The 25,706-nt window shown below is 41.9% G+C and overlaps 1 protein-coding gene across 9 annotated transcripts in view; it reads right to left on the reverse strand.

Annotated features, from left to right (window-relative positions):
* Window positions 1-25,706, reverse strand: part of ARHGEF28 (Rho guanine nucleotide exchange factor 28) — a 191,262-nt gene that overhangs the window by 97,805 nt on the left and 67,751 nt on the right. For 5 of the 9 annotated variants that reach the window (XM_037903025.2, XM_043547016.1, XM_037903021.2 and 2 more), the window contains 5 exons: window positions 23,750-23,933; window positions 21,616-21,796; window positions 17,488-17,560; window positions 10,310-10,362; window positions 5,478-5,538 (listed from right to left, as the gene is read on the reverse strand). In XM_037903025.2, coding sequence (XP_037758953.1) covers window positions 5,478-5,538; window positions 10,310-10,362; window positions 17,488-17,560; window positions 21,616-21,796; window positions 23,750-23,933 — 552 coding nt within the window. Of the gene's footprint in view, window positions 1-5,477; window positions 5,539-10,309; window positions 10,363-17,487; window positions 17,561-21,615; window positions 21,797-22,123; window positions 22,235-23,749; window positions 23,934-25,706 lie in introns of those variants that run through there. The other 4 variants (XM_037903026.2, XM_043547018.1, XM_043547017.1 and 1 more) reach the window with 3 other exon arrangements.

Here is a 25,706-nt window from a genome sequence, read left to right on the forward strand (position 1 = left end):
TCCCCATAACGAGCGGCACTGATGGTGATACTGGGAAACTGGGGTGTCTAAGGGAATTGCTTGTGTGACTTGTGGTTAGTCAGTGGGGTAAAACCAAAGCCTTCTCTGTTTGGCTGGTTTGGTTTGCGTTCGTGTGCACAAAAACCACAGCCTTGGGCTGTAACTGCCCTGCTTTAAGTAATTTGTCCTAAATTGGCACTCTCAGTTGGATCCTGCCAGAACCAGCATTGTTACAGTGTATGTAATGAACCCTTCATCCCCGGCCCCACCCTAGAGCCTGCACCCTCAGCCCTGACCCCCCCACACACCCAAAACCCCTCATCCCCAGCTCTGTTCGGTCACGGGCATCAACAGTTTTCTTCAACTGGGTAGCCAGAAAAAAAGTTTGAAAACCACTGGTCTAGATAATACTTAGTCCTGCCGTGAGTGCAGGGGACTGGACTAGATGATCTCACGAAGTTCCTTCCAGTCCTATGATTCTTTCTCTCTATCTATATTTATATTCAGAGAGAGAGAAAGATTTACTTGCATAATAGCGTCTGAGACAAATTAAGAAAAGAGGGAGAAACTTGAGAGCCAAGAACAAAAAAGCCTGCATATTTTAATGCTTAATATTATGCTTGGAGATTTTTTCATGAACTTTTAATTAAGCTGTGTTTATAGGCTCACATACTTAGGAAGATTTTTGTAATAAAAGAGAGCTTACTTCTCAGGTCTTCTTCAGCTCTCATCTGTTAAGTAAACCCTGACATTTGATTGTTTATAGACATATAAGCATGCATACACTTTGTCTCTCTACTGAAATAAACTAGGATCACCTATCCATTGTTTAAAGAATGCTTTTGGCAAGGTTCTGTGAGAAGCCACAGGCTAAAGCACTCTTCACTGGGCAGTAGCACTCTCCTTGAGGTTTTGCAAAGATTCCAGAAACAACTCTTAAAGAACATTGAGACCCCTGCAAACAAGAGTGGTGCATAATTTCCACAGACATTAAAGGACTGCTAGGGCAATAGAATCATGGGTTTCCTCAGTTATTATGTTGTTCTGCAATTTTCAGAATATGCCTCTTCCATAAAACTGGATAAAGACAGGCGTTTCTGAGACTCTTCATATTGGAAAGGGACCTTCCTAAAGTGTCAACTCTGCATGAAGCAGAAGTGGGGGAAACTAGGAACGAACAGTGCCAATTAACAAAAAATAACACATTTGTCACAAAATTCTCAGTCATCTCAACAGACAATATTTAATAAAATTTTACATATTTTTAAAACATTACTTCCTATGGTCACAAACTCAAAAACAGGCATATTTGATTATAAAAGCCTTAGTTACAAATAGTTTGCCCATCTCTGACAGCACATATGTAATATCTTTTATAAAAATAAATAAATAAATAAAAAGAGATTTTATCCAGACCAGTAGTAGTAATTACTTTATAGACCTAACACTAATTCTAAAGGCTAATATTATTTAAGCACAGGAGAACATCAAGAAAGCAGATCAATTTCTTTCTAAAGAAAACATTTTAAATCTTACCAACTGCAGTAAGGAAAGCTAATTAAAACAAACAAAACAGCAACATTGAAACCAGATTTTATACAGATTACATTGTAGTGGTTTATATAGAAGAAAAGATCATGATGTTCAGTTCCTTAAGACAATATATGGTTAAACTGGGATTTCTGTGAAAGCTGTAAAAATCAAAGGACAAGAATCTACTAAAAGTTTTGTGCTGCCCTGATCAGGCATAGATTTGTCAAAAATTTAGCTTCTGTGTTTTTATCTTTCGAAGTGCAGAATGTGGACTGCAGAATTAATTTTAATTTATTTATGTTTTCATTTTCTTGCTGCCAGTAATGCAAATAGGGTAGACTAGAGACATACAAAACCCACTGCCAGGTCACTTGCACTATGACTATCTGAGCAAGACAAATATTTTGAAAAGTTGTAACTTCTTCCTCCCGCCATGTTTTTAATTGATATTTTGAGAAGAAAGTCCACACTTACGTTTGTTAAAAGGTTTATATTTCTCTGGAAAAAGTAGAATATTTCTATTGAAAAAAGAAGCTTTTACAGCTTTATAGATGGCCTTGTGGACATCATCCTTCTCAAACTAGTTATGCAAAACAGGAAGGAATTATAAATGTTTAAAAATACATGCCCTGTTAATTCAGTTAAATGCCAAACAGTAAAAGCATTCAGCTGTCACCTCCCAGACTCCTTCCCAAAAACATAAGAGTTGCGGAACTGGAGAAATACAATGCACTGTGAGGACACATGTTTTAACATTAAATCTAAAAAACATCCTTTCTGTTTGTTTTTGTTTGTGTTTTTTTCCTTTTTCTGTATCTTTTACTCACTCTCCCTAATTCCCTGTTCGTTTTTCTCTCCCATCCTGTGCAGTTTTTTTCTCTCTCTCTTTCACTGAATAAAGAAAGATGTATTGGTAATGTTTTTGTTTTTAATTACATAGACCGGATCTCTATCAGTTCCCAGGAGAGAGAGATGAAGAGACTGTTGGGTATGGCTGTTCCCATAATCCAACTTTCAGCCTGACCTAATAGTTCCTTTCCCCCAGCACCTTGCACCTACCCCACCAATTCTCAAAATACAGTAAACACTGCCTCCAGAAATATTTAGGACTCTTTAGTTAGATGTCTGCACAGTTCAAATGGCTTCTCATACGCTCCCAGAGATGCTCAGTGGGCATTAGGAGACTGCTACCCCCAACCTTCACTCTGTAGGGAGGGGGATCAGAGGACTAAGGGGAAAGCTTCTTTGCCTCTCTAATCCTGACACGGGCTGCTGAGAGGCAGAAAGCCAACCTTCCCCCTGCTGGACAGAAGCAGAACAGCAAAAGCTTTCTGTAGGGTGCAAGGTAAAATCCCACAAGGCACCTATGTGGTCACAGCTCCCACCCCCAAAAAATGTATAGGAGGGACAAAGAGACCTAGCTCCCCTGAAGATTCTGGAGAAGGCATTGTGGACACCTCAAAATACCTTAAAGGCAAATACCTGTTGGGAGAAGGGTATTGCTAGAACTTGAGGGGTTTGGTGTAAGAGCAGGGTGCTGAACCAGGCAAGTAGAAAAGGACTTGGGAGTCCTTTCAGGAGCTGCCATTATTAGTATTAATTTTTGACAGAGTTTTTGGAAAGAGGGGCCATGTGGGAGGGGGAAATGGAGCAGAGAAGGGAGAAGCTAATATTCATCAGCTGGTTGATATTCAGAAACATGTAAATGACCAAACAGAACTACATAGTCTCACCATTAAATGTATTCATTGCTTTGCTCATCCCTACCTCCTAGAGACACTCTACAGCTTGCTCTTTTCTATTCATTCTTCTCCCCTCACATCTCCCCTCAGTATCTCACTCTATTTTTCTTCTTCCCTTTTCTCTCTCCTTATCCCCCACTGCGTGTCTCTCCTGCCAAAAACACAGCCATTAATATAACAATGCCAAAAAAACACAACAAAAACCAGTCTAAAGCAGTACAGGACAATAAAATTGTGACATTTGACAGTTATTGTGGTATGGTTCAAGTTAAAACATGCACAGATTTTTATTGTTAAATAAACCCATCAAACCACCTTAATTTAATATTCAAAATATTTTTAAAAATACAGTTCCCTCCTTTCCTGCATTATTTCTATGCTATATCTTACCCTTTGTTCAATTCTCCTAGCATGCAACCACAACACTTCATGGATTAACCCCATTAGATCTCACATACAATTCACACTGGGGGTGGAGTCCAGGCCCTATTGAAATAAATAGGAGATGACCACAGCTGGAGATGGGACATTGCAGGTGGCCAGATCGAGCATTCTCTCTCTCTCAGCTGTGTGTGTGGGGGAGCTCTGAGCTCCTGTAAAGCCCACAGAACTGGCTCCTCAGACAGCTGCCTCTAGGCTCAGTGTAGATCTGTGGTTCTCAACCTATTTACAATTATGGGCCACATATGCAGCTCTCTATGTGATATGTGGGCTGCACCCACACAATAAATATTCTACCTCTATGGCTCTGAGGATGTCACATGTGCCACAACTGTGTGCTGACTGGGCTGCAAGTGGCCCGCAGACCACCGTTGAGAACCATTGGGTAGATGGTGTCTTGGTGGAGGGACAGAGTATATCAAGGGTGAAAAGGGGTGAGTCAGTTGCCGGGAAGAGCACAGATCTACCAATTACCTGCTGCTGTACAGTCCCTTGAAGACTATATGCAGCTGGTGTAACCAGAGCAGGAACGAGAACAGATGTGGCTTCAAAATTAGTGAGCGATAATTGCTCCCTGATGGCTCACGCCATCCTGTGCTAAAATCCAGTCCAATAACTGGTTTTGCTTAACAAAACAGAATGTGATCATGTGGACACTATCATTTTACATACCTGTACAGTATTATTATTTATGCAGGGCTCTTAGACTTATTCCAGAATATGAATCTGGTCTATGAACAAAGGCACCCAAGTCACAAACACACAAACTATTATTTTTCCCAACATACTCTTAATTCCCTTGTTAAACTTCTACATTCCTGGGACAGGGAGGCAATACATGGCTGCAACATATGTGTGCTAAAGTTACTGAACTGACAGCATCTCTCACAATTGTGATTTGCAATACTGATGATTAGAGAATGGATTATTATAAGAGATTATTAGAAATATTGAGCCAGAATATTATCTCTGTCATCTGTGGATTTACACCAGTGCAGAATCAGACCCATTCCCTCTACTGCCCTACATAAAAAAACAAGGCGGCTCTTATCTCTGTAGCAAGGTCTGTTAAGTTTGCACACTGGTTGTTTGAGTATCGACAATCTGAGTTATCTGTTCCATTTATGCCACTGTACCTTATTGCAAATTAAAACAGCCTGGCTACTTCTGGCTGGAATCCCAGCTCTCATTGGCTGAGCTATCTGACTCTTTGCCCACTTCCTTCTTGTTCTGCTTTGTGTTATCTGATGTTTGCACTTTGTTACTGTAGCTTTTCCCAAACTTGGAAATTTTCCTCACTGTTTTGCTTGTATTTGATTGTGTTACTGGCTGCTGGGCTTACCTAGCTATATCCTTAATCTATCTGCGGGAACTATAATGCATCCATCCCCATAGTATCTAGACATTTCTTTACGTGTGTTTCATTTAATCTTCACTCATTTAAGTTAATTGTATCAATTCTTTTCAACTTTTTTATTTCCACTTACGTTGCTGGAAGGTCCTAGTATATCACAGGTGGACACAAGGACCTAAATACAATAGAAGAATCTGATACAGTTTTCCTTCCAAATAACACAAATTTGGCTGAGTGAGCCCTTTGGTTGCAGCCCTGTGGTGCTGCTCATTAAAGTTAGTTGTCCTGTTTCTTTTAGAGAAACTGTCTGACACCTATCTGTCTGCTATGTATTTGGATCTATGATAGCTTTGTAGCATATAGATCAATCACTTTTCGAAGAGTGAAAACTGCTAAAAATTTCTTACCTATATCCAACAAGACCTGGTCTTCATTTTCACTTGACGGAACCAGAGGATCTCTGAAAGGCTAGAAAAAGGAAATTTGAGCTAGATTTTTAAGTTGAATGGTCAAGTTTGAACTTCATTACAAACAGTGCCTGGTGCTTCCTGAATTCTCTTTAAATCTTTTCAGCACCATTTGTTCATTTCATTTATTTCAATTGTAAGCAGAGTCAGAATGACCTCTAATCTGACATCTGGTGGTGAGCTGTGAAAAAGGACTTCAGGGGCTGATCTCATTTGCATGGGCACTCTCGTTTGCATGGGCACACCCAGTGATGAGCTGCCAAAATCTTAACAACGGGTTCCCTCCTCAACCCTCGAGGGGGTCATTGCCTACCCCCGCCCCCCGGGACTCCTGCCCCATCCAACCCCCCCGCGTTCCTTGACGCCCCCCGCCCAAGACCCCTGCCCCATCCACCTCCCTCCCCTGTCCCTGACTGCTCCCAGAACTGGGTAGGAGGGTCTCGTGAGCCACCGTAATGGGTGCCCACCCCACCCCTAAGAGCCAGAGGCACCTGCCAGGGGGTGAGGTGCGGAGTCTCGGCGGTGCTTACCTGGGGCAGCACTCAGGAAGCATCCGGCTGGTCCCTCTGGCTCCTAGGGGCGGGGGAGCGTAGCTGGGGGGGGAGCAAGGGGAACAGCCACTCCCCCACTGATCACATCAAAAGTGGCGCCTTAGACGCCGACTCCCTGGGTGCTCTGGGGCTGGAGCACCAATGGGGAAAATTTGGTGGGTGCAGAGCACCCACAGGCAGCTCCCCATGCCCAGCCCCAGCCCACCTCCGCTCCGCCTCCTCTCCTGAACCCACCGCCCCACTTTGCTTCTCCGTGTGCTCCCCCGGCCCCCCGCGAATCAGCTGTTTGGCGGGAAGCCGGGGAGGACTGAGAAGCAGGCCACGGCTTCCCGCTCAGGCCGAGGGTGGCGGAGGTAAGCTGGGGCGGGGAGTGGTTCCTCTGCCCGCCCCCCCGGGTTACCTGCTGTGGCGCGGGAGGCCCTCCTCGCCCCCCCCACCCCAACTCACCTCCACCTCCCTGGGCCTGAGCGGGAAGCCGCCACTTGCTTCTCAGCCTGCCCCGGCCTCCTGCGCGAACAGCTGATTCGCGGGAAGCCGGGGCGGGGGCACGGAGAAGCAGAGCGGGCGGCACGTTCAGGCGAGGAGGAGGAGCGGAGGTGAGCTGGGGCCAGGGGTGGGGTGGGGAGCTGCCGGTGGGTGCTCTGCACCCACCAAATTTTCCCCTTGGGTGCTCCAGGGCTGGAGCACCTGTGGAGTCGGCGCCTAAGGCGCCACTTTTGGCCGGTTAAATTTAGAAGCCCTTTTAGAACCGGTTGTCCCTCGCGGAACAACCGGTTCTAAAAGCGCTTCTAAATTTAACAACCGGCTCCAGCTCACCACTGGGCACACCCACCCTGCCTACCTTGATGGACTCCTTGCCCAAATGGTCACATTGGCTGCTGTGGGATCCCCAGTCTCTCTATTATGGGGCAGGAGTAACAAAGGGTTGTTATCCTGGTTATGTGAATCAAGGACAGTAGAACTGTACTTGGCATTTTATGATGGAGGGACTCGCCCTCAACTAAGTAGCAATCGCTAGGCAAGGGACATGGACTCCAAAACCCAGTGAATTGAGAGAGGCTGGGGAAAGGTATGTGTACCTAGTAGTGTGGGCCCCTTCTGAGGGCCCTAAACACTACGTTGACTCCTCCTCTCTCCCCATGGTGTAATAACAGAGCTAATTTTGGTTCCATTAGGAGTCTTGTTACATGCTGCAGAGCTGAAATCACTGATACCTAGCTCTAAGCATTAGACCTACTTTGGGCTAGTGGTGCTCCCCTACTACCAGCTAAAAATCACTGAGAGCTGAAATCACTAAAGAGCTAAGTTGCTGAGAGCTGTGTTAAGTGGGGGGGGGCCTGAAGACAAGTTGGTGAGCAGACAGCTAGAGCAGAGTGGATAACCAGGCGGTGGTGGAGAGGAGCAGACAGCGAACAGAGTGGAGCAGATAGCAGGGCGGCTGGTGGAGAGGCGCGGATGATGGTGAAGACTATAGCAGAACCCCATGGAGAGGCGTGGCACTCAGCCATCGACCTGAGAAGCGGAGCATGGAAGATGCCCCCCACACCTCCCTCCACTTCCACCCAGGCTGGGAGGTAAACTCTGCAGATGAACTTCTGAACTCGGGGGGCGGAGGGGGGGGGCTGCACTGACCAAAGACAGAAACTGGGCGGGAGGGGGCTGACTATTGGGTTGCTGGACTTAAGACCCTGAGGGGAAAAGGATACTGCCAAACTTACTTGGGGGTGGGTCTTTTGCTCATGGTTGGTGTTATGAATCCTGTTTGTGGTGCTTCCCCAACATAATGCCACATTATTTCCCTCCTTTATTAAAAGGCTTTTGCTACACTCAGACTCTGTGCTTGCGAGAGGGGAATATTGCCTCTTAGAGGCGCCCAGGGGGGTGGTATGTAATTGTCCCAGGTCACTGGGTGGGGGCTCGAGCCGGTTTTGCATTGTGTTATTGAAATGGAACCCCTAGATACTGAACCTGGCCCTTGTTGCTGCCAACTCTGATGGGCAGAAGGGTTACACAATAAATACAGAAAATAAAAGAACTGCCTACCCCAGGCTTTGTGAACCCTTAATGCCATTATGAGCTGGGTAAAACCTTGTTATGGGTTGAGTTACAATCTTATTCTAAAACTGGTGTGTGAAAATGCCCTTTATTTAAGATAGCTGTAAGAGACAGTTAAGGGGACACACCTAAAACAAGGCCTAATAGAATCTGCTCAAAAATGGGCAGGGGGCTCCACTGGGTATCATGACCAGGGTGCATGCATGCAAGCCAAGTCAGAACACCCAGAAACTGAGAAGAGACAGAAGAGCGAGTGAGGCAGAGGCAAAAAGCAAGAAAGCCAAGCAGTGGCCTGTGACCCTGGAAAAAGCAAGAGACAGAACTTTTGGGTCTAAGGAGCTTGGGGCTGTAAAATAAGACATTACACTCCTTTTGTTCTTGCTTCCCCCTGCATTCAGAAAAGCAGGACTTTGTCCATCCCTTGGAAATAAACAAAACTGCATCAAAGAAAATACCAGACTCCACCAACTGGAACATCCCCTGAACTTTGACTAGCAAGCTGAGGTGGAAAGAGGCAACGACACATTAAAAATACAATTGCCTAAAAGATAAAACTAGCAGCCTCTCCTCCAGACAAAAAATAACCAATGAGAGATAAAAATCAAACCCAGACAATACCCCACCTCCCTGCAAGCACTAGCCTTCATGGTGACCCTCCCTCCACAAGAGCTCAGGCTTTATTGTGCCTTGAAGGGTCAACAAATACAGACTGTTTTGGAGCAGAGTGGGATATAAGTTTAAAACGAGCGGGCTCCAGCTCAAAGATCTCTAATGACCAAAGCTGTGAACTTATCATACAGGGAGAGGCAGTCTCAGGCCATTTACAGCTTTACAGGTCAGAACTAATGCCTCTAACTCCGTCCAGAAATCAACAAGTGGCCAATGCAGATGAGGGATCACTAGTGTCACATGCTCCCAGCAACATAGGTGGGTTGCTGCATTCTGCCTCAATTTCAGTTTCCAGGTTGATTTAACATGTAGCCTTATGTAGCTGCAGTAATCAAATCTGAAGATGACAAAGGCATGGATTATGGTAGAATGGTCTGTGTCCACAAGAAATGGTCAGTCTCCTGGCCAGACATAGAAAAAAGAAAATGAACAAGGCCACCACTGCTACACAGAATCATCACAGGACTGGAAGGGACCTCGAGAGGTCATCTTGTCCAGTCTCCTGCACTCAAGGAAGGACTAGGTGTTATAATCATCTGTGCCCATGTGTAGCTCCAACACCACCCCCAGATTGCAAACTCAATGGACAAACAACAGGCACAGGCCTTAACAAAAGGGGAAGATATTATTCTACCCATATCTTCCAGTTGCTTCTCAACCTACAAATATCACTTCAACCTTGTACATTCTGAGCCTCAGCCAGCTAGCTCTCGTCCACACCCAAATCTCAATTGTGTAAACTAGAAAAAGTAAAATTGAGACCAAGGATTTCTTAGGGCACAACCTGAGACATACATATAAAGCATGATATAAAAACAGACATCAAATAGAGCTGACTAATCAAAATTGGATTATATGCAAGCATCACAGCTTCTCTTTCTCCTATCAAGTGTAAAATATCTTATTTTATGTTAGATCCACATAAAAGTAATCCCAAGCAGGATCAGTATTTTTTATGCCAGAATTTCTCACTGTCAGTCTCTAACAGGCTCTGTGTATGATCCTGCAAATGTTGCTAATGAGAGTTTCCCCATGTTATCTCCCAGGCTCAAGATTACCCTAAAACATCACCTCACCTTCCTGGACCTCCACTGCCCTCCTCAGCTCCACTCCTCGTGAACAATGGAACTCTCTATATCAAGGAGGAAGCTGGTGCACGTAGGAGATGGGGCTTCACCTCAGCTGGTCCCAAGGCTGTAGAACACACTCCCGTAGGAATTACCACAATCATCATGACTTTCCAGTCCACACGTAAGCCTCATTTCTTTGACCTGGCTTTCCAGCCCACCAACACATAATAGATTCATTGAAGTAAATAATAAACATACATACACATAACTTTTCCCTGGGGCAGAAATGGAAAGGAAATGTCACTTGGCAGGCATTAGTCACCTTATTTATTTTTTTAACTGTGGAAGATACTCAGATACCACAACGTAAGGTGCAGCAGGAGAACTTAGACAGAGGCTAGTTATTCATACAAGGATAAAGCTGTACCTTCACATCTTCAATTCCAGGTGCTGGTTCATCAGATGCCAAGTTCATGGGATCTGTAAAAGTGAGATTTCTTAATCAACTTCTAGTGATAAACAATGGAAGTTTACTCTTTTTTCAACTAGGAAGGGAAAAAAATAATGAAGCAAGCAAGCAAGCAACACAGAACAATGTACTTTTGTAGCATGCACATCCCCCCAAACTAGCATACCAGTGGGCAGAATACTAGATGGTTGTACAACAAGCTGTTATGTTATTATGGACCAATTGTAAACAGGCTCTTGAGCTTAAAGGAACAGACAGCGAAAATATATGTTGATTCATAGACGAGGCTGCTGATGTGCAAAGCGGTCCTCACAATAGCACAAATCAGAAGTTGTGCCTTAAACTATGGGAGATCCCAACGGCTGTGCATTGTCCTAAAGACATGTTATGCATTTTAAAAATTAGTCCTGGCATTTTCAAGAAAATGTGATAAAAAACTTCATTTCTGTCGCTCTCCTTTCTATGGCTTCTGCTCAAGACAATTGGAAAGGACAAACTGAACACAAAGACATGTTCAAACTCTGCAGGATATGCCCAAGCACAGACATTTGTGAAACAGCAAACAGAGCAGGAGTAATCTGCATGTAAGGAAGCACAACAAGCATCTGCAGGGCTTCCTAGAACTGTTAGCTACTGTCACATTTGTTGGTTAAAATAAAATAAACACTCCCATTTTCACAATCTTTCCTGATATTTAGTTTTATTTCTTGTATATTGAGGCTTGTAACTCAAGATTCAGGTCTGCCCTCAGATATAGACTCAGATGATATTTTAATAGACTTTAAGGTCAGAAGGGACCATCATGATCCCCTAGTCTGGCCTCCTACACATTACAAGCCACAAAACCTCACCCACTCACTCCTTTAATAGACCCCCTAACCTCTGGCTGAGTCACTGAAATCCTCAAATCCACCATTTACACTAGTTTAAACCTGCAAGTGATCCATGCCACATGCCACAGAGGAAAGCGAAAGAGCCCCGGGGTCTCTGCCCATCTGACCCGGGGGAAAAATTCCTTCCTGACCCCATATATGGTGATTAGTTAGACCCTAAGCACATGGGCAAGGCTCTCCAGCCAGACACAGATATGCAGCTGCATTTTCAGTTTACCTTTGTAAAATCAGCTACTGCATATGAATTTAACCATAACTTAATATTTAAAAATCATGTATATCTTAGTATTTGGGGGGAATATCATTCATAGCCCTTTGATGCTTGCTATACCTTTTCTCATCCTGAACTCTGTGCAGAGCTCAGGGAGAGGTTACAAACCAATAACATTGTACCAATCCATCCCCTCACAGGAACAATTGCCTGGTATTTAAGTCCAGCTGCAGACTCCAGCAATAATAATATGGCCTAATCCTTCAAACCTTATTCAAATTAAACTATCTGGGAATGAAATCCTGGCCCCACTGAAGTCAATAGGAGTTTTGCCATTCTGTACATAAAGGCTACACAGGATTGGGTGCATACTGATTAATTTCTTAATGAATCATTTAATCGTTATCTTCTGTTGCAACCAGATGTGTGCCTCGCCCTACTCCCCGACCCCATCTAGAGGGTTCCTACTGAAATGCAGCAGGAATGTGGGAAGATGTGACAGTCCTTGTCTTGCAGAGAGATCGCTGTCTTCCATGCTAGGCAGGACCCACTTGGTACACAGTGCACAAGCTCCAAACAACCTGCAGATGGCGCAGAGGTACAAGTTACAAGCATCACAACAGCAGCAGCGATTTCAACTGACTACTGTAGTAACTATTAGCACTACGAGTGAGAAAATGCTCTAAACATTAGTACATTTCTACTCTACTTCCTGCCTCTGCCTCAGGCTTCTCATGTGACCTTAAGCAAGTCACTTTACCACTCTGTCTCTCAAATGAGGACAATAATATCTTCCTGCCACAGAGGTAAACTCTCTCATGTTTAGGAGATGCTCTGGATAAGGGCCAAATATAAATAGCTAGACAGAACACTGGTACTGTTTCCTGCAATTGTCGCATCGAATCTCATGAGTGCCAAAGTCTAAAGGCAAGATTCCCAAAAGGTGTTTCTGGACCAGGCAACAATTCTATAAAACAACAAATCCATCCCAATAAAACAGGTGCCACAATAACGTAATATTTACCCACAGTATGGAAACAGATCATCTCAGACACTACTATGTAGTAACCATGAATAAAGAATGATGGCCATGGTAACTCTGGGTAGGTCTACACTGCAGCTGGGAACAATTCTTCCAGCTCAGATACACAGACATGTGCTAGCAGGGCTCAAGCTAGTGTGCTAAAAATAGTTGTGTGGACATTCCAGCTGGGGCGGAAGCTTGGGCTTGCAAGCCTACCCGACCCCCTAGGCTTCAGAGCCCAAGCCAGAACATACACATTGCTAGTTTTAATGCGCTAGCTCAAACTCTGCTAATGCTAGCTCAAGCTCCATTAGCTTGCTCCCAGCTGCAGTAGAGACATACACTAATTTTAAAAAGCAAGATGGAGAAAAAGAGCTGAACTTTAGAAAGACAACGCCCAGGGAATGCTCCCCTAAATTCCTCTAGAAATTTTTTCTAATACTACTGGGGTTCAGTTGACATTACTGTAATTCATTCTTACAGTACTTGGGGAAACACTGTTTACTATACAGTAAGTGATTTAATATGTAGACATAAATTGGCTATGGCTCGAAATAATAATATTCTGCACAATTACTACTTGCGACAAACCTTCAAAATTAGAAAACCACAAGATTTTTTTATAACATAGGAATGGCTGAAATAATCAAAGTAAAATATATTTGTACTTGATTTTGCATCCTTACTAGAGAATGTGTCATTCTGTGTATTTGAATTTAATTAAGTTGCTATGGGAGATCCACTGTTAAGCTAGCAATATCACCTTACGTTGACCCACTGCGTTGCCCATCCTGAAATGCAATCAAACTGCTGTATTGCTATAGCAACCTTCAGTAGATAATAGCTCAGAGCTTCTGATAGCATTATGCTTTAAAGGTCTGTTGATCTTGACTTTAGGCCCACCCAGGAGTGAATACGTATTACTTATTGGAACAATAGATGCTTTAAACTCTAAGGGGCATCCCTTTATGAAGTTACTGCAAAGAATTTTTTGCTCTAAGCTTAGCACCTCAATTAACAAAAGTATTTAGTAGAATATTGTAGAAAGAGTTTTATGGACCATTTGTTACATGATTTCTGTTTGTAGCAGCAAAAAAAATTAATTTTGTTTCCAACAAAAATTTTGTTTTGTCTCTTTAGCTCTTGTTAGCAGAAGGTAGAACATGGACCAAAGTTATCAATTATGTTAGTGATTTTCAGGTATCTGGGTTCAATGACTGTATGAAAAGCAACAAACACCCAAATAGCTAGAGCTACACATATTCCTTTTTGCCAGCTGATAGAAATATGAACATCTGTGACAGTACAAAACTATATGAAGATACAGAAACACTGATTCATTATTATTATATATTTCTACAGTGGTAGCACCCAAAGGTCCCATTGTCAGGATTCTGTCCCCACTGTGCTGGGCACTGTACAAATACACAGATCTGCAAAAGTCAAATGATAACCATGTATTTATTCAAGTCATAGGGCTAGTCTACACTACATTATATCTCTAGCAGTATAGCTATGCCTGCAAAGCTCCTTAGTGGACAGGCGGCTTATACTGGCAAAAGGAATTATTTTGCCACTATAGTTAAACCATCTCCCCGAACAACATAAGCTATACCAGTTAAAGGACTCTTTTGCCAGTATAAGCTGTGTCTATATGATTTTTCCACACTCCTAACCAACACAGCTATGCTGGCAAAACTTTGTAGTGAAGAACTGGCACTAATGAAGAGTGATGGAACTCTCTTTGCCATTGAATTGTGATGAGCATAAAGTACTCAGCCTGCTGAGGTGATGAGTAATTCCTGCAATGGCTGAGTGCCAGGAGCTGAAGGCACTCAGCACCACACAAAGTTGCTCAGCATCAGCTTGCAGGTTTGAACCCAAAATGAGAGGGTATAGTCAGAAATTAAATGATTCCTGAAGTGCAAAATCAATATTTATTGATATTTGCTATTTGCATGCACCAAGTCAGACTGCTTGGACATGCACTAAGAAAAACTACCAGGCATGACATGCATTGCCCAAGCTGCTGCTATGAATTCACCTGCTGTTAGTGACACACAGCAGAAGGTACAAGATCACACTGACCAGGAGCACTCTGAGAAATCTGCACCCAAGATAATAAAGTTTTTGATAGCAAAGTTTGTAATTCCTTGTATTATAAATGGTTGCTTATATTTACAAAAGTAGATTTTAGACTGTTAGTGTCAACGTTGATTATTGCTGATGGTGACTTTAGATCTGCCTTTATCATGTTAATTGCCTGTGGGTTGCTGGAGTAGTTGGGCATAAATTTCCAGCAAGAGCTTACTGGTGACAATCACATGTAAGGAACTCTTAACTATGTAAACTGGAGCTAGTGTCTATTAAGGAGGTCACTTCCTCAGTCTATTAACTCACCCAGAATAATTAGCTAATACCTTTGGAATCCAATTCTTATTTACATCATCATGCAGTGCCTGGCCCTGTAACGTTTATGCAACTGCTTAACTTTATGTCGGCTTCAGTGGGACTTCTTACAGTGTATGAAGTTAAGAGCATGTGCATGTCTTACAGGACTAGGGCCTTATCCTGTAGAATTAGCCACTGCATACTAGCCATTTCTTACAGATAGACACTAATGTGCATGCAACAATGAGACCTTGAATCTGGGATAGCCGTCAACTAAATGCCAGACCAGAGTATTATAGACTTTTTAGTGATTTTTTTTTTTATAACTCTTTTGTGCTAGGACCTTCTTATTACAAGGTCTGTAAAGCTCAGTATGATCTATCTGGTAAAGAAAAGTAATTATGGTAATGAAATAATATCCTACAACCCTTATACAGGCAAACTTGCAATTGAAATCAATATGGGAGACTCATTTAAAACCATTTGCATTTTGAACAAGGTCAGCTCCCAGACTACTGCACTGGGCAGCACAGCATGGGGAGGAAGTGACCAGCCCTCTGTGGAGAAAGAAGTGGTTCAGGACTATTTAGAAAAGCTGGATGAGCACAAGTCCATCGGCCGGATGTGCTGCATCCGAGAGTGCTAAAGGAGTTGGTGGGTGTGATTGCAGAGCCATTGGCCATTATCTTTGAAAACTCATGGCGATCGGGGGAGATCCTGGACGACTGGAAAAAGGCTAATGTAGTGCCCATCTTTAAAAAAGGGAAGGAGGAGGATCCGGGGAACTACAGGCCAGTCAGCCTCACCTCAGTCCCTGGAAAAATCATGGAACAGGTCCTCAAGGAATCAATTCTGAAGCACTTTGAGGAGAGGAATGTGATCAGGAACAGTCAGCATGGATTCACCAAGGACAAGTCATGCCTGATTAATCTAACTGCCTTCTATGACGAGATAACTGGCTCTGTGGATGAGGGGAAAGCAGTGGATGTGTTATTCCTTGACTTTAGCAAAGCTTTTGACACGGTCTCCCACAGTATTCTTGCCAGCAAGTTAAAGTAGTATGGGCTGGATGATTGGACTATAAAGGTGAATAGAAAGCTAGCTAGATTGTCAGGCTCAACGGGTAGTGATCAATGGCTCCATGTCTAGTTGGCAGCCGGTATCAAGCGGAGTGCCCCAACGGTCGGTCCTGGGGCCAGTTTTGTTCAATATCTTCATTAATGATCTGGAGGATGGCGTGGATTGCACCCTCAGCAAGTTTGCAGATGACACTAAACTGGAAGGAGAGGTAGATACACTGGAGGGTAGGGATAGGATACAGAGGGACCTAGACAAATTCGAGGATTGGGCCAAAAGAAATCTGATGAGGTTCAACAAGGACAAGGACAAGTGCAAAGTCCTGCACTTAGGATGGAAGAATCCAATGCACCGCTAAAGACTAGGGACCGAATGGCTAGGCAGCAGTTCTGCAGAAAAGAACCTAGGGGTTACAGTGGACGAGAAGCTGGATATGAGTTAACAGTGTGCCCTTGTTGCCAAGAAGGCTAACGGCATTTGGGGCTGTATAAGTAGGGGCATTGCCAGAAGATTGAGGGACATGATCATTCCCCTCCCCTCTATTTGACATTGGTTAAGCCTCATCTGGAGTACTGTGTCCAGTTTTGGGCCCCACACTACAAGAAGGATGTGGAAAAATTGGAAAGCGTCCAGCGGAGGGCAACAAAAATGATTAGGGGACTGGAACACATGACTTATGAGAAGAGGCTGAGGGAACTGGGATTGTTTAGTCTGTGGAAGAGAAGAATGAGGGGGGATTTGATAGCTGCTTTCAACTACCTGAAAGGGGGTTCCAAAGAGGATGGAGCTAGACTGTTCTCAGTGATAGCAGATGACAGAATGAGGAGTAATGGTCTCAAGTTGCAGTGGGGGAGGTTTAGGTTGGATATTAGGAAAAACTTTTTCACTAGGAGGGTTGTGAAGCACTGGAATGCGTTACCTAGGGAGGTGGTGGAATCTCCTTCATTTGAGGTTTTTAAGGTCAGGCTTGACAAAGCCCTGGCTGGGATGATTTAGTTGGGGATTGGTCCTGCTTTGAGCAGGGGGTTGGACTAGATGACCTCCTGAGGTCCCTTCCAACCCTGATATTCTATGATTCTATACCACAGTAAAGAGTTCAGGACTGGCCACTAAAATTGTTCATAAAATGCTTAATTCACTCTTCTTTAATTCACTCCTATCTTTATTAATCAGATCTTTTTGACTTCACTGGAACTTCTTGCAAGTTGACCTGTTTTTATTTCAGCTGAATACTGCCCTCTTCTGGAATTTTAATGAGGTTGTAATTTAGCTGTTGCAATTTTTTAACAATTATTAGAAATTCTTGTGAACATTTTTAGGTTCACACTGGTAAATTAATTATTTCAAAAGTCTGTAGAATGCATGATTTCATACCTCCCTTATAATGAAATGTCTTATGTATTTTACCATTATCTATTGCACAGCTCTCTGATATCATGTATACAAAGCAATCTTCCTAAATAAATATATGGCACAAGGACACATGCTACCTTACCTAGGACTTTAGAAAGCTATTACGACCAAAGATGAAAAGCTGTACCTTCTGCAGAATCTGTTGAATTGCAGGGCATTTGTGGTCCTTCCACTGTCCCAGCTTGTTTTGAATTAAGACTCTAAAAAACACCAAATTCAAACAACAACTTTCTTGGATACCCATACATAGTAATAAACCCATACATGTATGCACTCACACACACAAACCAAAGGAAGTCAAATAGATACATTTAAGTTAATATTAAAAATTTCTACATATATTTTGGGGAGAGAAATTTATAAAATATTTTAAACTAAAAATATTTGGGGAAAATTTACTTTGTGTTTGTAATATATAGGTTGTGTAACATATCAGATTTAAGATTTGTATTTTATGTAGCACACCCTTTCTCCTCCCTCTCTCTGGAAAAAAAAGAATAGTGTTTGCATTAATATAACACTTCGTATGTTCAAAGTTCTGTACTAATTAACCCCCATAACTGTCCTGTAAGGTACAAGAATTTTACAGCTGAAGAAACTAAGATGGAAAGGTGAAATGACTTCCCTAAGGCTACACAATGAATGAGTAGGTGAGCCAGAATTAGAACTCAGAACCTCCTTGACTCCTAGTTCTGTGCTCATTCCTTCGTACCATGGAAATCCATATAAAGATGGTATTGAATTGAACTCTGTGTGTCACGTAGTCAGTTTGAATTTGTATCCTGTGATGCTACACAATTAAATAAAGGATTAACAAATATACAAAGTTACCTGTTTCCAAGTATTTTCCAAGTTATAAGAGCATTAGACATTAAATCACATGCATACTGCACTGCCATCTTTATAATCTCTGGATCCCAGAAAGATCAAGGAGCCAAAATAGCCCTCACATAATTTAGAGCAAGCAGCCTAAGGACTACTCAATTTTACATCAGCTGCAGGAGTCTCAGCGGGACTACCCCACCAGATGAGGCTGAGCTGGACTGCTGTGCACTCTGGCCCAGATTTTAAATAGCATTTTGGTAATGCTGCACTCAGCACTGGCAATGCCTACCTGATATAGGAGCCCAGATCTCATTTTCAAAAGTGAGATAGGCACTTAGGAGCCTAAATCCCATTAACTGTCAACCCAAGTCTGAGTTTTTCCTATTCCTGCAGCTAAGGAACAGAAACAGCAACTCAGCTTAGCTCCTCCTTGATGCACCACTTGATTTTTCTGATACTAGGCAACAAAAGGGCTTCCCTATGCAGAACCTTTAGAAACAATGATCTAATGCATCATCTGTCCCCTTTCCATTTTACTGTTTAAATTTGGTCACTAGAAACAGGATTTGTTCTCTCCACTGATGTTCCATAGAGTCCTCTTTCCTCACACTGGTTGCATTTACTAATGTATCAACAGCTGATACACCCAAACATAGCAGCCGTGCAGTCAGACATTTTTTAAAGGGAGTAGGGCTACTCAGCCTGCAGGACATCCATTGTCCCTCATGATGAAAACCCAACCCTGTCCTGGACTCCCTAACAGAGCTTCCTTTTGAGCCCCACCACTCAGGCTTCCCCTACATTTGGTGTAGACTTCCCCTACTCCCTATATTTGCTGTCAAAATGGAATTGTTTATAATGTAATCACAACATCTCAAAATTGGGAGCAGTATCAATACTGTCATTTCCATAGGGATAAGATGGTTCTGAGGACGGGTCCATTGTTCATTCCAAAACTGTACTCCGTTCTCCACCATCTCAGGAAATCTCTCTTCCATTACACTGCCCAACATCAGTCCATTCACTAAACGGAGACAGAATGGCATGAACTAGTTCTAGCAACTGAGGTAAAGTAAGCCTCAAAGCTATCAGCAGCCATTTTATGCACAGGAAAACATACAAAACCAAAGGACGTTTGGCACCACAATGGATTAAAGCCCATTCTGCTCTGCCAATGTCTGCTTCCTGGGTCATAGTTATACACTTTGTCTGTGGAGCAATGTATAAAGCATCCATGTGCTCATTTATCCATAAATTCTCAAGACACTATATGTTAAATATGCAATCTTCAGCCTGTGGTAGAAGTGTTGAATGCTGTAAATTCTACATCTATTACAATATAAGTAGCTACATTGAAATGTTCACTGCTCTTCCCCGCACCCCTTAGCTTTCAAAGTTGTCAAAATCCCATTATGAGGACTGGTGGTCCTCCTGATTGTGACAAAGAAAGAAAAATGTGTATTTACCCTGTACTTTCCTTAGCTTAAGTTAGCTAGATCAGACAAGCTGACCCACCCACTTGGGGTGACAATTTCTCAAATGGAGTTAATGACAATTTGATTTCCTAGGCTCCGTATAATATTTAAATAAAAAGATCATGTGCTTTGGTACAGTGGCTTGTTTCTCTACCTAGGTTTCAGTAAGCCTACCATTAAAAATCTTGCATCACTGAAAGGATGATCTCTAGTGGTTTTTCCCAATGAGGAGGAGCTAAGCTACAGAACAGATCTGCATCTGTCTCTTCAGGAAGAGGGAAAACCCAAGTGGATGACTGGCGGAATGTTTTTCTGATCAGAACAATAATTGTTTTGCCACCTTTAATCTAAGAATTTTGCCATGGACACTTTCAATATGGCACATTGATTACCATTTTCTCCCTTTTTTCCCTCCCAAGTGCTGCAAAAAAACACAGGGTTTGATGAGTGCAAGGGGTATAAACAATATTACAATATTTGTCATGATTTTGTTTTTGCCTTAGGAAATCAGGGCACCTGTGTGAAAGTTGCTGGACGCAAGTTAGAGCTATGAATCTGGGACCAGTTTTTATATTGGAAAGCCTAGAAATCTAGGGAATGACTAAATAGGAATGGCTGTGTTATAAAGCAAACGCACAAAACTGGTGTGCAAAGGTCAAAGCATATCATGTAGCACATTGTTAGTTTAAAAACCTATAACCGTTTTGATAAATGCTTAAAAATAATTAAATAGAAAAACAAAACATGGAAAAGAAAAGCAAAAACAGAAGGGAAATTTAATAGCAAGAAAGGGAAAAACAATAAATAATAATAATTTTATGTAACCTTTTAATCCAATAATTTGATACAGCAGACAAAGGCCCAAATTTAGGAAAGCAGTTAAGAACATGTCTAACTTTAAACACATGAATATTCCTATTGAAGTCAATTACACTACTCACCATGCTTAAAGTTACGCATGTGCTTACGTACCTCACTGAATCAAGACTAAAGTGACCAATATATCATACAACAAATACAATATAAAAGTAAGCTCTTTGGAGCAGGAACTATCTTTCCTCTCTGTGTTTGTACAATGTCTATTTTTATGAGGAGATGCTGAGGGAACTGGGATTGTTTAGTCTGCGGAAGAGAAGAATGAGGGGGGATTTGATAGCTGCTTTCAACTACCTGAAAGGGGGTTCCAAAGAGGATGGAGCTAGACTATTCTCAGTGGTGGCAGATGACAGAATGAGGAGTAATGGTCTCAAGCTGCAGTGGGGGAGGTTTAGGTTGGATATTAGGAAAAACTTTTTCACTAGGAGGGTTGTGAAGCACTGGAATGCGTTACCTAGGGAGGTGATGGAATCTCCTTCATTTGAGATTTTTAAGGTCAGGCTTGACAAAGCCCTGGCTGGGATGATTTAGTTGGGGATTGGTCCTGCTTTGAGCAGGGGGTTGGACTAGATGACCTCCTGAGGTCCCTTCCAACCCTGATATTCTATGATTCTATGACTGATTCCAGCATACAATAGGGTCCTGGTCCATGACTGGGGCTGCTTGCTGCTATAATTAGTAACAACAACTTAAAAAAAAATACCTCCCACTACAAAACATGAACACAAATGGAAAAGGCAAGATTAAAAACCAGAGAGAAAGGGTTTTACAAGAAAGGTATTTACCATAGGGCCATTCTAAAAACATCTCTGGAAATACAAGAGCTTTATCAAGTACTCCTTTAACATTTTTTCTACACTTCAGTTTCATGTGTGAAAACAACCACTTTGGCACAAATGAAAAGGTAATGACAATAATCCTTTGTCTACAAGACCAACACACTTACCATCCCTAAAATCTGAACAGTTTAAACTAAGAAAGAGTGCTACCCAAGAAAAACATATTGAGTATGAATAGCAAATTGTGCAAATTGTCAAAAAGTATATATGCTTTTTGCATTCTGCTAATTTGGCACCTACCTTGTAAAGAAAGGTTCTATCCCAGAAGTATTTCCTGAAGAGCTTAATGTCAGACTCCAACAAACCTTCTGCCGTGTGATTAAATGTCAGTGACAGAGTTCCTGATGAATGAACAAACTGTAGGAAAGCACACTCACTGATCTCAGCTCTAGAAATGTCAAACGAATGACTGCCCTGAAAACTGAAATAACACACTATTTAAATAAAAACATATGCTCTGTGCACAGGTTTAATGAAAATATAAACACACAGCACTTTCTGTTCTCGTTGGTGCACAGCACTTCAAAATTCTACAAAAAAAATCTAAGGCAGAAAATATGAAACATCCATGAAAAACACATCTGGGAAAACAAATAGTTACCAGTGAATCCATTCACCATAAGAAAATTCTGCTGTTTCAAGCCATCGAAATGAAAAAATGGTTACATTAGGAATAATGGCAGCAAAATAAAACAGCGACACTAAACAACATCTAGTATTCCCTACTATTGTAAAATAGAAATAGTACCTTTTCCTGTTAATGTTGCCATATATAGTAGCGTGAAGGAACTGGCAGGCTTACTAGCCGATTACAGTGAAAAACAGACAGTGTCTCAAGGGAGCGCTGCACTGTTTGGATGTTACAAACAAATGAGACATTCATAACAAAATGTACTGTACCAGCATTGTAAGTCATTTTCTCATGCAAATTAAAGTAGGCATAATACTCACACAAACTGTATGTTGTGCAGAGCCATAAACAAAAGAGCTCCATTCCAAAACAAAAATGTAACTGAATTCTTGCATGTATTTTTTTTCTGTTCACTTGTGGCTTTTCATTTCTAATGGGGACTTTCTGATGGTGGAATATGATTATTTGGTACTGCAGGACAAATACAAATACAATGGAGGTCCTAAACTCCATACATCTGAAACTTCAGATAATTAAGGTCTGGAAGCTTCAGTCCTGCAAGTTACTGGTCAGGGCTGAAGCTGCCTGGCAACTCCAGAAACTTAGCCCTGCTGGGCTGATACTCAGCACCTTCATTTATCCAAACCTCTGTCTTATGGATGTTTCAAAGTGCTTCAAGACCTTTGTAAAATTGGGGTTGATTGTATTTTTTAAAACAAATTTCCTTGCCCTAGTTCCTAACAGCACTTTAGATTATTAAAACAAAAACCTGTAAAAAGTTACTTTGATTTTCACCATTTTAACAGTGTATATTTTTTCACAGCTTCTTTGCATCTCCAGAAGTTGGACAATGAAAATAAACTTCCACTTTTGAGAGGAGTCACTTTATTTTCTAGTTCTGGTGCACTAGCACTAGACCAGTGTGGCAATCCTTGAGTTGGGCTGCAAACACTACACGGGCATGAATGTTTAAAGTTAGCCAAAAAGCAGTTTTCAATTTATCTTCCCATTTCATGAAGCATTTCTACGAATAACAGATTTTTATAACACCCTTTTTCCCCACCAAAACTTGTAATTGGGACTAAGTAAACAATTTTGCCAATGCACAAAAAGGAATAAATTGGTACTGCAAGACTAACAACAGTAAAAATTTATTTTTGTCATTAAATTAAGCAGATATAACTCTGACTATACAGAGGGAGCAGCTCAGAGGAGTAAAAAAGTGTGCCATTTCTACGTCACTTTTCAGACTAGAAAAGTATATTAAAGGCTATAAACACTCAGATAATCATGGAAAAATGACTACGTGCTACTGTACAATTTTGTGATGAGGTCCCACAAATCCAAAATAAACAGTGGTATTTTTAAAATATTAATTCTTAAAGCAACAGTCTTAAGTCAGATGCCAAACCTAAACTATTTATTCCAAAAAGGAAAAATAAAAGAATTCCCTCATGTAAATATCTAATCAACCCAGAGTTTAAACCAAATTTAGGTTCATATGTTTGCCATTATATTACTGTTAAAAATGTTACCAATTTTGCCACAGACGTAGAATGGAAGATATACATGAAACCCTTATTTTTAACAAGAAATACAAGATTTCACACCTAAAAACACAACGCTGACAACAACCAACAGAACAGAAACAAACATTCAGTTTAAACTATTCTGAAATAAACATTTTGCTGTTCAGTTTTAATGGCTAATAGTTTAACAGAAGTAACGGGCCATTACACTCACTTCATGAAGATTTCAACAAGTCTGGAGTGCCCATTCTGGGAAGCCAAATCTAATGGTGTTGCTCCAGCTTCATTAGGTAAAGCTAATGCCAATGGCCCACCAGGCTGAGATAACAGGAATTGCGAGAGTTTAACCAAGCCCAATCTTACTGTGAGATGAAGCAGCGTTTCTTTCTGATTAGACTCTAAAAAACACATGTGTATTTGTTAGTAAGCATCATACAAATCTTTTTAAAGTCTGTGCAAATACAAAATACATATAGTCCAAAGATCCACTTATTCCAAAAGTTAAAGAAAATGCTTGGAGTCGGAGTCTGTATTTTCTACATCTCAACTCTCTCCGTGTGTACAGCATCTAGCACAACGGGGCCCTGATTGCTGACTGGGCCCTCTAGGCTCTACTATACTACAAATTGTAAATAACAAGGCAGCTTTCCAGCTGCTTCGCATTCCCTCAACAGCACAAAACAGCCACAGCTGGGACCAAGAATATAAAGCAGTTTCTTTACAAGGCATGTGATTTATCCAGTAAGGCTGTTTATAAATACAGCGAAAGATTCTTAATGATGCAGACATGCAGATAAAATGTACAGGATGCATTTCTTTCATTTCTCATTTCAACATGGTGGCTTCACCTGCCTGTTTTTCCTCTCACCTGCCTCTTTGTTCTCTGCTTTTTCACATGTAAACATCAAGGTCAATGAAAGGTGAAGCTTAAAAGAAACAGTGAACAAGACAGACTGAGTCTCTTTCCATCACGTCCTACCCTCACACTTCATAAAGAAAATGCTCGGGCAGCAAATTAAAAAAAAAAAAAGAAAAAAGCAGGCGGGCAGCTCAGATTCTTCTTCCATTCTGTTCTACACAGGTTTTTAGAGTGCATCTATCACCGTAGTATCTAAGTACCTTCCCGTAGTGGATTAAGCAATGTGACCACACACCTGTCACATGCTGGTTGTTCTCTCATCCTCTATCCAGAGAGAGAAGTGTGTGTAGTGGAGGTTGGTTTTGTTAAATATACCTGTTGCTATGTGTTTACATGGGGGGAGGGGAGATCAAACAAATATGCCTCGCACTGAGGAAGTGGCGAGGTTTGTGATAGTCTGTAGTTCCTGAGGGAGTTCATTCTACAGTCTCGGCCTGAAGAAGTTTCGGTCTCTGGCACAGGCGAGCTTTACTTTTATTGTTGACAGTTCCATTATGCCAGAGGAGTGAAGTTGACGATCACAGTCTTCATCCTAGAGCTTTAACCGGTATGCTGGGCCCAAGCCATGAAGCACTTTAAAGATAAGGACTGGGAGACCCTGAACTTGGGATTCTATGGGCAGCCAGTGCAGAGAGTGGAAGACAGGTGCGATGTGCTCACAGTAGCCTGTGTTGTTGAGGAGACATGTTGCAACATGGTGTACTAGTTGGTGTTTCCTAAGTGCTGAATGTTTCATGCGCAGGTATAGCATATTGCTGTAGTCCAGCCGAGAGGTGATGAAGGCATGAACAACTGAGGCCAGGTCTTCATCCAACAGGGTGGGACTGAGTGTCCTATACAACTGGAGATGATGGAAAACTCCACTCACAGCCATTGCTCTGAGAGAGCTCAGCAGAGCAAGGAATCCAAGACTACAGACTGAACTAATCAATTGTGGAGTGAACCTTCAATCAGAGACTGCACTGTGCCTGCAAACTCCTCAAAGTATTTTCCTCTAACCAGCATCTTGCACTCTAATTTCAACACGGAGTTAAATGAACGGCTAGAACTATTAATATGTTTGATATTTCAGTTTAGTCAGTCTACAGTCCTCATAACAACAATCATCAAAGTCCGAAGGAACAAAAATCTCATTTTGGACCCACTGGTTTATACAATTCAATGTAAACATTATCTCATCAAGTAAATCCATTTTTCTGAAATAAATAGGATGAAATTCACTAAGGACAAATGCAAAGTACTCCATTTAGGA

Source organism: Chelonia mydas, chromosome 5 (genome assembly GCF_015237465.2).
Source record: "Chelonia mydas isolate rCheMyd1 chromosome 5, rCheMyd1.pri.v2, whole genome shotgun sequence".
Taxonomy (NCBI): domain Eukaryota; kingdom Metazoa; phylum Chordata; order Testudines; family Cheloniidae; genus Chelonia; species Chelonia mydas.